This window comes from Arctopsyche grandis, chromosome 4, assembly GCF_051622035.1.
Source record: "Arctopsyche grandis isolate Sample6627 chromosome 4, ASM5162203v2, whole genome shotgun sequence".
NCBI classification, from domain to species: Eukaryota; Metazoa; Arthropoda; class Insecta; order Trichoptera; family Hydropsychidae; genus Arctopsyche; species Arctopsyche grandis.
In genome coordinates, this window is record NC_135358.1 from 3,330,915 (window position 1) to 3,342,762 (window position 11,848).

The 11,848-nt window shown below is 31.4% G+C and overlaps 1 protein-coding gene across 1 annotated transcript; it reads left to right on the forward strand.

Moving 5' to 3' along the window:
- The first annotated feature begins 1,343 nt into the window (after positions 1-1,343).
- On the forward strand, positions 1,344-10,091 carry LOC143911263 (glutathione S-transferase 1-like). The gene is made up of 6 exons (XM_077430092.1): positions 1,344-1,719; positions 7,271-7,442; positions 8,256-8,314; positions 8,386-8,527; positions 9,054-9,218; positions 9,315-10,091. Exons 1-6 carry the CDS (start codon positions 1,439-1,441, stop codon positions 9,459-9,461), a joined length of 966 nt encoding a protein of 321 aa, XP_077286218.1. The 5' UTR covers positions 1,344-1,438; the 3' UTR covers positions 9,462-10,091.
- The last annotated feature ends 1,757 nt before the right edge of the window (positions 10,092-11,848 follow it).

Here is an 11,848-nt window from a genome sequence, read left to right on the forward strand (position 1 = left end):
GAAATGCATAAAAATAAAGAATAAATGTAACAAAATAAAATAACATCTGAGCCACCTTGCCAGACCTTAAATATGTAACTCCAGGTCGATCCTTTCCTATCAGAGTTTGCCAATTTATCCGATTTCATTGAAACGGTTCCAACAAATTGTCAACCTTGCCCATTTTTTCGCAAATCTCGAGTTTTCGGCAACCTGGAATTGTATAAAAAGCTGCAAATTTACAAATGTGACCATAAATGTCCCTGTGGATGTTAATTGATATGTATTTACTAAATTTCACTAAATTGTTTAAAAAAAAGGCTGCTAATTTACAAATTTGACCATAGATATCTCTGTGGATGTTAATTGATATTTATTTATTTATTTTTATTTTACAAATATACCAGGAAGGCTTAACAGGTAAACCCCAAATGCGCCTTCCTGGTCCACATAATTATTACATAGATACATGTAAATCTAAATATTTGACATATATGGTCAGTATACATATATTACAAACATCGTATTAATACGATAAATAACGATGAATAACTTTCATGTAACAATACGAATTTTATATTCGATAAACAACCACAGAGACATCTTTGGTGAGCAATATGGCGAAACCTAAGATATAACAATAACTAAAGGTTCGCAACAGAAAATTGGGAAGGAAACGCCAATTTTACAGGAATCGTTTCAGAAAATCAGAAAAATTGGCAAATTCTGATAAGAAACGATCGACCTAGACAAATCAAGGTCTGGCCGACAGCGACACTTAGCGGGAATCGAACTCGTAACATCAAGTACGAAATAATTCAACATTCACCACTAGACCACGCTGCTGGTAGACCACTTTGTATAATAATACGTATCAAATATACAATGTTTCTGGATAGAAAGCGCTTTGGGGTTACCATTTAGGCCTTCCTGGTATAAATTAAAATATAAATAAAATAAATATGAATGTTTCCATATTGAATGAAAACTTTTCGTACTGCTGTGCAGTTCCGGTCTATGTCCGCATGAATAGATCTTTGGTATTATATTTTTTTATCAAACCTTTCAATACCTACATATATTTTATCATTATTTTTATATGTTTTCATATATATTGGATTATGTAAGTCTTAACCATGTTAGATCTAATTAATGATGATGTATACTGCATTCTGTTTAATTAAATTTTCCTTGAAAATGCCTCATTTTTATTGGAAGTACCGATTAGTCGAATGATTCGATCAGTTCGCGATATCAGCTCAGTGCATTTTTATTTCCATAAAACGACCTGTTTGAACTTATCTAATCAGATAATAGTAGTCGGCTTAATTTCGCATGAAAGAACCACATCGAGAATGGTAAAATCTCGCACATACATAGAACCAACTTCAGATAACACCGATCGACCGACAAGGCAACACATATTCACCTGGTTAAAGCACCTGTCGAAACAGACAACATGGGCATCTCAAGCTCATCTAAAAAGAAGCTGGACACCTCCAACACCCCAGTCAATGATGGGAGAAAGAAAAAAGCCAACCATCCCCCACCTCTTCAACCCTTGCCGGAGAACAAAGCAGAAGAAGCCGAAAAAACCTTCGAAAGAATGGCAGAGTCGCCTGAAAAGTCACCAAACGTGAAAAAAGTGGATGAAGGGACTCCAAAGTTGGACGAAAGTGCTATAATAAGTGAAACGAAAGTGAAAGTAGAAGATAAGAACGAAACGAACGAAGATTCAAGGTACAATTCCAATTGAATTCGCACACACATTTGGAACAGGCACCAAAGCAAATATTTATAAAATAACTAACATACCGATAAAATTAATCTGATAGGATTATTTCACATGTACAATACAATTTATGATACAAAAAAAATATATAAATAAAAAATAATATGTGATCATTATACGGGCTTGATTTTATTTCAATTTTTATATTTTATTTTATTTATTTTGTTAAATTTTCTTGATTTTCCGGTCGAATGAATGAACTAATTTTCGCACGCACAATAATAACCTGACCTTATTTAGTATCGCATTTCAGGTGTATTATATTATAACCGGTGTAATATTACTAGCAGTATCGCAATCGTATGCTAGTCCTACTTTTAATGGGTATTTTACTTAAAATTAATCTTGTTACGGCTTATCTCTTGTAAATAAAACCATAGCGTAACTAATACTATTTATCTACCGACTTTTTGAATGTATTTGTTTCGCAGAAACGTTACTCATTAATAATAATCGTTGAATGGGCTTTTGTGACTAGCACGATGTATGTATGTAGGTTTGACATTGAAAAATCAAATGCAATTGCTATATTTTAATCATACTTTATTGACTCTCAAATGGACACTGCTTTTGTGATAGGTTTAGATTGCAGTGAATTTTCCAATACATCCAAAAATGAATATTGTGCTTCTTTAATCCGATATTGTACAATTTAACTTGTTAGCATTTTATGTATATTGGTTTTTTTATATCCAAAAATAAACGCGTTATCAGCGATGCACTATTTGCATAACATTTCGTTTCTTTTGTCTGTGTCTTATCGGGTTTCCGAAAATACAACACGACATTAACTGTTACCGGAAAAATTGTTAATTTCTAAGTTTTCTGCGGTAAATAATTATCTTTTCCGTCATTTCAATATAAGTACAACAATAAAAAGATTAGAACAACACTTGTAGAAGTTATTAAGATTGTGGATCAAATTTAAATTGAATTGAAATGAACTATCAAAAAAAATATCATGGAAAAGTAACTTTTTATAATTTTAAACAATATTTATTATCAATTCAACATACATATGTAATTAACCAATACATTAAAAAATATTCCAATTATGATTTTGGTTGATTTTTTTACACAATTTATAGTTCAAATAAAAAAAAATCGGATGTGACCAACCCATGACTTTATCTATGTGTTTGAGGAATAAAAGGTGAGAACATTTTCGATAAAAATTGAGCGCCATTGTAGGGAAACTTACACAAGACAAAAAAAAAGTACTTCCGGTTTTCAAATTCATTTTATTACTTAAAATCACTATAAATATTATACACATTAAATATTAACAAAGCAAAAATAATTTAAAAGGTCAAAATAAAATAATAAAATATTGTTTTAAAAAAAAATACTACTTCCGGTTTACGAATTCTGACCAAAATCTTATCAGCTCTAAGTTAAAACATAAAGAATACAAATATAATTTTGAGCTTGATACGTTCAGGGGTGTGGACAGATTAGTGACCACAACATTTTTGTGGTCACTAATCTGTCCACAAATTAGTGACCACAAAACTGTGGGAAAAAATCCCACTTCCGGCTTATTAAATTTAGTGATTTTTTTTATTTTCATCACATTGATACAAGAATAATACATGAATTTTTTTGTGACAAGCACACATGTTAAAGGGGTCGAAAAAAATAGTGGAAGAAAAATCGAACAAGAGTAAACTGCCACTTCCGGTTAACGGATACTTACCAAATTTTATACATAACTTGGTATTAAGCTTAAACTTTTAGTTATGAAATTTCAGTTCAATAAACCAAAAGGTTTCTGAGAAAAACAAAAAAAAACCTCGATTCTCTAGGAAGTAGTACTCTTACTAGTAGTAGTAAAAGTACTACTTCCGGTTCAGTTAAAAATATTCAAAAAATATTACCGTATAAAATTTATAATTTCTATTACATGTAAAAAAAATTCAGTCTGATTCGATTAGCGATTTAGGAGATAATTGAATTCAAAAACTTAAAAAAAGAGGACACCTGTGTATTAAAAATGTGAAAAAAATTAAAGTCGTATCGATAAGAAGTTCAGTAACCGATACTAAATTTCAGTTTGATAGGGAGAACTGAAACGAATGCTTTGAAAGATTCAAATAATAAAACCATATTTATGCCATTAAATGTTCAACTTTTCCACCAAATAATTGTCCTTTCCTAATTTTCACTATGTCCTCTGGAGTTCGGTGGAATTTCAATTTTATTTTTATTTTAATAATACATAACTATAAAGTTAATAAATTGTATACTTTGGAGAAATACTTACATTCAGTATATATATGGTCTTATATATACTGAATGTAAGTATCTTAAGTCGAAAGATAAAAAAAGGGTGCATGGTAAACGGTACATACTCACTCAATTTGCGCGAGCAGGATACAACAGGAACAAGAGGAACAGGCTTTTCCTCCCGTATTAATGTGCGCGCAGAATACGGGAGGAAAAGCCTGTTCCTATTGTTCCTGTTGTACCCTGCTCGCGCAAATTAAGTGAGTATGTACCGTTTACCATGCACCCTTTTTTTTGATATTTCGACTTAAGATCTTTCGATTTTCGATCTTTGCCTTCCGATATTTGTGTTTTCTGTAATTAAAAATTCTGGCTCGTCACGTAGACCCCTCATCTAGTGACCCTCTTTACCAACACGTATGTAAGTATGTCGTGTTAAATATTAAATTTTAAATAACACACGTGCCATCTGTGCATGTGAAAATTAAAATTGCGTGATGAATTCTTAATGGCCTTTTCGAGCCGCAATTTTTGAATCGATATCTACTTTCCTAGATTATGTCGGTACATTATAATAATATACGGCCAGCCATGAATACATTTAGTGTTGGTCGAACCTAAACATGAAATATTCGCATTAGTTGGTTGAAAGCGAGGTTCGCCATTGTATCGAGAGTCATTCGCTGAAAACACTTTCAGCAAAACGGATGTATAGCACTCAACTGTACGCAGAATTGGATTAAAAATTCATAACTAACAATTATATTAGTCACTAACGTACAATTAATGTTTTCGTTCGATACGAATAATTACATGTGTGCTTTCTATTTCTAAAATTACACCAATTTAAATTAAACGCTGGACAAAGTCTATCATTTGATACCATTTACATACTTCTGTGTCACCGCAAACGTCTTCAAAGACACCACTTCTTTCTTATCCAAGTAAGTTTTTGACAAAGCTAAATCAATTTACGAAGTCATTCTTTGTCCGGCGATCATGTTCTCATTCAAAATCAATATACATAATATCATTGATAACAATTTTCATTAAATACACTAACTAAAACATTAGTAAACAGACAAATCAATCAAACTGGGGCAGTGTATGGATACTGTGGCTGTTGCAAAACATCATATTGCAAATTTAGAGTAAGTTCCAGCTCATTTTTTTAACAATTATCTATATTTAACTCATGCAAAAATTTGATTATTTCAAATGAACATTACTCTTTTTAATCTATTCCTAATTTAATACACTAATCCATAGATTACTAAAACAAACTGTAACCTTATGTGCAAATATTTATATGTATGTGTAGTAATTCTAATAAAAATTTAATTTACATTGCACTCATGTCATTTCAAATATGTACCTTAAAAATAAGCTTATTCAGTAGAACCTCGATTGTCCGGACTAATTGGGGATGAAGGTAGTCCGGATAATCGAAAAAATCACAATTGACAGGGAAAGCCGTGTACATTCAGTTTGAATACTTTTTATTTGTCTACATTTACATATATAATAACATGAAGATCAATATTAAATTATTCTCTATTAAGAAATTCAATTATGGATTTTCGCTTAATATTGGCTATTCTTTTCGAAGCTGCCAAATCGCGAATACTTTTCATACAATAATAGACCAGATATTGGCTGTCCAGACGATCGTCTTTAAATGAACCATATAAAAATACACTTCGACTTCTCAATTTCCTGATTTTTTCATAATCTTACGCTCTGAGCTTCCATCTTCTGACATTAAATAATTAATTAACTTTTTTTCACTTTTTTTTTCGGGGGCGTCATTTCAATTATTCCCAGGGGGGGGGCAAAATTTTTGACCAATAAGGAATGACTCTCTAGCGAGGGGGGTGTATTATATTTAAAAAATTAGTGCATATGAATTTTAACTATTTTTTTATATATATTTTTTTATCAATAACATTAATAGTAAAATAATTTTTAAAAAATCTATTAAGAGATTTGGGTATTTTTACATATTTATAATATACAAAATAATCTCCTGAAAATACATTGAACGCTTTTTTTAAAGTCTAAAATATAAAATCAGCATTAAATAAATGTTGAAAAATATAATGTTATTATTATTATATCATTTTATTTACAATACCATTTTATTTATAATAATACATTTAACAACGTGGATAATACAGTTCAAATCTAGGGGGGGGGGGCGATAGCCCTCTCCCCCCCCCCCCCCATATGACGCCCCTTATTTTTATATCCGAGATCTTTGACGTTCCAACACCATATTTATTTGACAAAAAACGTCCTAAGACACCGCTTTTTAAAACTTTGATTATATCTAATTTGCCTTTTAATGATAATACAATACTTTTTTTTATTTCTTTCCCATATTGGTAGTATTAAAAATAAGTATTTAAATCGAGATCAAATTTTCAAGAAACAAACGTCCTTTGAGTATTGAATTTTGAAGACAACTGACTCATTTACCCGTCTTATTTAATCGTAAAATTTGTGTTGATTTTTAACAATCAGGATAATCGAGGTTCTACTGTAATAATTCTTCAATATTAAGCTTTCTAAATTAACAATTGTAATTTGTTTTAACCTTGGTCAGTTTAATTTATAAGCAAATACTGATTTTCAAGTGAAGTCAAACATACATTACACTGTTCGACACGAAAAATGCTTCAGAGACGAGATATGACTTTTATTTTTATTGAAAATTCAGCACACTTCCAATTAATCTTTTTAAACAAAAACAAAACATAGTGTGGCCAGAACACTATCCCAATAAACATGTTTCAATAGAAAATACTAAATATAAAATAGTATTAACAGTGCGAAAAAATCCTATGTAAAAATACGTACTTTTGACTTTTGATTTAAACTGGACGACTACTTAGAGAGATTTGAAAGTTGAAAAGTACTAAAAATGAAAGATAAAATACCCGACTATAGATTTCAATATTCATTTTCAACAGGAAATTGACAGATTTTGAGACATTGACCGAACAACACCAAAATATATAGAAAAATCGCGCGATTTAAAAAACACATACATATATCTCCGAATCTCGAGCCAATCAACATTTTTATTACCAGATTCAAGTTAACTGGGCATAGATCTATCAGAAAAGTCATATCTAGTCTCTGAACCAAAAAAAAAAGTCGTCATTTGTCGAACAGTGTTATTATATATAAACCATATTATTATCGCAGTATTCATTATGATTTTGCAAAATATTATACTAATGAATGATTGTGCATCAAAATTGTCAACAGTCACGCAGCAGCAAAAGTTTCAGGCATCAAAATGCCAATTGATCTCTACTATCTGACACCGTCAGCGCCATGCCGAGCTGCGATGATGACCGCTAGAATCGTAGGCGTCGAGCTAAACTTAAAAGTGTGCAATATTATGGAAGGAGATCACATGAAGGAAGATTATGGAAAGGCAATAAAAAATACTATTAATGCTAAGCCTTTTAAACTGCAATAATACAAATTCCATATATAAACATATATGTACATATGTATAAGAAATACAAAAATAAATAATCTAACTATAAAGGTCTGTTCATACCTATCCAGCACGACCCGTATCCTGCAGGTGTCATGCAAGTGCGGATAGTATTATTTGGTACATTGTATATGGACGCGCATGAATGCGTAAATGCGCATGCGCAAATGGAGTATGAATACGTCCATATAATGTACCAAAGAATACTATCCGCACTTGCATGACACCTGCAGGATACGGGTCGTGCTGGATAGGTATGAACAGACCTTAATATATATCGGTCTCCGTGACGAGCCGGAATGTTAAATTACAGAAAACGCAAATATCGGAAGGCAAAGATCGAAAATCGAAAGATGTTAAGTCGAAAGATAAAAAAAAGAGTGCATGGTAAACGGTACATACTCACTTAATTTGCGCTAGCAGGATACAACAGGAACAAGAGGAACAGGCTTTTCCTCCCGTATGAATGTGCGCGCGCAGAATACGGGAGGAAAAGCTTGTTGCTCTTGTTCCTGTTGTACCCTGCTCGCGCAAATTAAGTGAGTATGTACGTGAGTATGTACCGTTTACCATGCACCTTTTTTTTTTTTGATCTTTCGATTTTCGATCTTTGCCTTCGGATATTTGTGTTTTCTGTAATTTAACATTCTGGCTCGTCACGTAGACCCGATACATATACATAGCACTGGAACTTAACATTGCACAATTAAAATAATTATAATCAAAAATTGCTGGCTGAATTTTCAGATGAATCCTCAACGAACCATTCCGACATTGAACGACAATGGTTTCATTCTATGGGAAAGGTTCATATTTTTCACCTTAAAATGTTTTTACTCAATTATGCGTATTGTATTGTCGGTTCATTCTATTTCAGTCGACCGATAATGGCTTATTTCGTAAATCAATACGGAAAGGATGATTCACTTTATCCGAAAAATCCAAAAGACAGAGCGCTCGTCGATCAACGGCTGTATTTCGATATGGGGTCTCTATATCAAGGCATCGTTGAATATTATGTGAGCTATTGTGTGTTATAGTACCTATATATAACAATAGCATGATTTTTATTAGTGTTTTGAATAAAAATATCTAAATAATTGATGGGAAGTGATAAAGTCCTTTGTGTTTCAAATTTTCATGTTAAATTGAGTTATTAAATCAATTTTGTGTTCAAATTTTATCTATCTAGCAATAATGAAAGAATATCGATTTCTCAAACTATTTCAAATACTATGATCACATTTGCAGAAAACAAAGTAATAAATACAGTTTAAAAAAATTTAAATGACATCTATCGATTTGATTTGAAACATTTTTTCCAAATATAATAAACATAACATGCATACATTGTACATATGTAGATGTAGATATATGTATATATGTACGTAAATTTATGTATAATATATTAAATCATAACAAAACCTCTTTCTTTAGATAAAGCTATCTGCATTTATTATATAATATTATATATTCTACAAAATAGTTAGAACATAAATATTTTAAATTGAATAATATTCGCAATAATTTAATCACGATTCCCAGTTTCCAATGATATTCCACTCCACTCCACTTAATCCGGAAAAGCTGAAAGCTTTGGAAAAAACTGTCGGCATATTAAACACAATCCTAGACGGCAGAACATTTTCAGCAGGAGATCATTTAACAATCGCTGATATATCTCTAGCAGTTTCGGTCTCCAATTTGGAAGTAAGTAATTATCAAACAGATACATTAGTATTAAAAAAAAACAATAAATCAAACCATATACATGTTATTAAAATAAACCTAAATATATCTCCGTAGGCGTTCGAATTCGACCTGGCTCCATATCCAAATGTTAAAGCTTGGTTTTTGAGAACAAAAGATGCTTTGGCACCGTTTGGATATGAAGAGATCAATCAAACAGGAGCCAACATGATGGGAAGCTTCCTGAAAAGCAAAACTGGATAAAAAACAAACAACTGAAAGCACAATACAATTCAATTCACCGCAACTGGTATATGTACGTACAAATATGTGAAACAGCGTGTAAGCACTTAAAATTGCTTTAAACACACAAACAATTATAAAAATGAAATATTACTAGATGTTACAATAAATAAATTTATGAATTATACTTCTCTTATCCCTTTGTGAATTTTATTTCCCCGATTTGACCATTTTGAAGTGAACAAATTATATTACATTAGCAAAATCGCACGTGTATTGACACATGTATGTAGTGTTGGAAAATTGCGTCGACACGATGATTGGCAAAATATATCAAGTATACTCGTATATCTTAGTCAGAATGACTTGCACTTTAAACCAAAGAGACTCACCCATTATAATTCATAGTGTTCAAATATATTTATTATTCCCAAACGCCTCTTGTATTTATTCTACGTTCTCTTATATGCCTGTGCCATTAAAATTGAAAAATAAATTGTTTTGCTGAATAATATCCGTATGTAGGATTTACACTTGCTTACATAGACTGTGGTAATTGTATGCAAAATGTATTAGCACTCGATCAATATTTGGTGAATCAAGGTTGTTTATTGCTCAAATAGTTTGAATGAATAAATTTTACATTATATCATATATTAAAGATATATATTTTATTTTTTAAAAGAATTTATTGCCACAGTCTGTATACAGTTGCCCAAAACGACACTTAAGCCAAATATTTAAATAACAAAAAAATACACGAAAAAAAAACACAAAAATAAGAAAAAAACATTATAAAAAATAGAAAGAACATTATAAACATTTTAAATTGTAAAACAAAAACAAACAAATTTTAAAATAAGTAATAAAATTGAAAAGGTTAGTAGAAAAGACGTCGATGTGATTCGCTACCAAGTTGAGGCAGTGAGTAGCTCGAGCAATAGGTGAATCAGCCAGGATCCTGGTTCTTGCTTTGGTTTCCTGGATCAAAGGATGAGTGCGAGACTCGCGGAAGCATATATGGGGCCAGAAGGGTTGTCAATCTCACCTATCAACAACTTACAGGAGTGAGATACCAGCAGCAAATATCTACTAGAAGATAGGAATTTATACATAACTCACAGATTCCTGAACAAATGCGCTTGAAAATTGAATAGTAGCCATGGCAAAGGGCCGAGATTAGAGCCCTGAGGTACGCCAGAACAGGTGACATACTCATCCGAACAGACATGCTAAGAGAGTATGGTTAGCAAAATTAAAAGAAACCCATAGTGATTTCTTTATAGCCATTGAATGTTTTATTACCATTGAACATTGATGAAATTTTCAATGGCGTAATTCTTTTCGATTGACAAAATTCCAAAATATTTTAGTTAAATCTTTTAACATAAAAAATCATGACAACTTAAAATTAATGCCTTTGAAATTGAGCGTAAACGACGAAATTCATCGAAATCAGTTGGGTTATTTAAATTTTTCCAACGCCTGTGGATGAAATTTTGGATACGTTCTGCCAATTTGCTCAGATCGCACTCAACAAAAACATTTATCATATGACAAATATATTATTTCGTACAAAATTTCTAAGACAGAGTTGACATCAGATATAAAAAACATATCTAATATATAATTTCGAAAACGACTTTGTAAGTTTTGGGTCGTAGAATCCGTGACGTTATCGAAAAAATATAATTTTCTATCACGACAATATCGATATCGAATTCGATGCCATTTTCGATTCCGATTTTGATTTAGATTCCGGTTCCGGATTCCTATTTCAGTTCCGGTTCCGGATTCTTTTTTCAGTTTTGATTCCGGATTCTTTTTTCAGTTCCGAATTCCAATTATTTTTTCAGTTTCGGATCCCGATTCATGTTTCAGTTCCGGATCCTGATTCCTGTTTCAGTTCCGGAACCGGATTCCTTTTTCAGTTCCGGACCTGGATTGCTTTTTCAGTTCCGGATCCGGATTCCTGTTTCAGTTCCAAATCGTGCGAAATGTGTACGTGCGAAGCCGGGTAAAACCACTAATATTATATAAGGAACACATTCTATCTAATAGAAATAATTTTCAAAAAATATCGTCCAGACTTACATGTGTAAATATTTTTTGTATAAAAATAAAATTAAGTAAATAAATCTGATTTAAAACCTTTAGACCGGTACGATAAAATGATAGTGTTTTATTTAACAAAGTAAAATATATAAAATCAGTTCTGTTTTATAATTTTTTTCCTCACATTCATGGTAATTTTCCCAAAAAACCATGTGAAACGTATAAGAGGTTAGTAAAAACTATATGAATCACATTTCTACTTGAAACTAATCAAAAATGCTTTTTTTAAAGACAAATCGACAACCTTTTAAGCAACATAAGTCTTAAAATGTAATCGGTGTCTTTACATCATC

Excerpts from the sequence above, each read along its gene's own strand:
- LOC143911263 (XM_077430092.1), top strand. The coding sequence starts at position 1,439 with ATGGGCATCTCAAGCTCATCTAAAAAGAAGCTGGACACCTCCAACACC. Across the intron at positions 7,443-8,255 it reads TGAAGGAAGATTATGGAAAG|ATGAATCCTCAACGAACCAT; the intron begins GCAATAAAAAAT and ends CTGAATTTTCAG. Across the intron at positions 9,219-9,314 it reads TTTCGGTCTCCAATTTGGAA|GCGTTCGAATTCGACCTGGC; the intron begins GTAAGTAATTAT and ends ATATCTCCGTAG.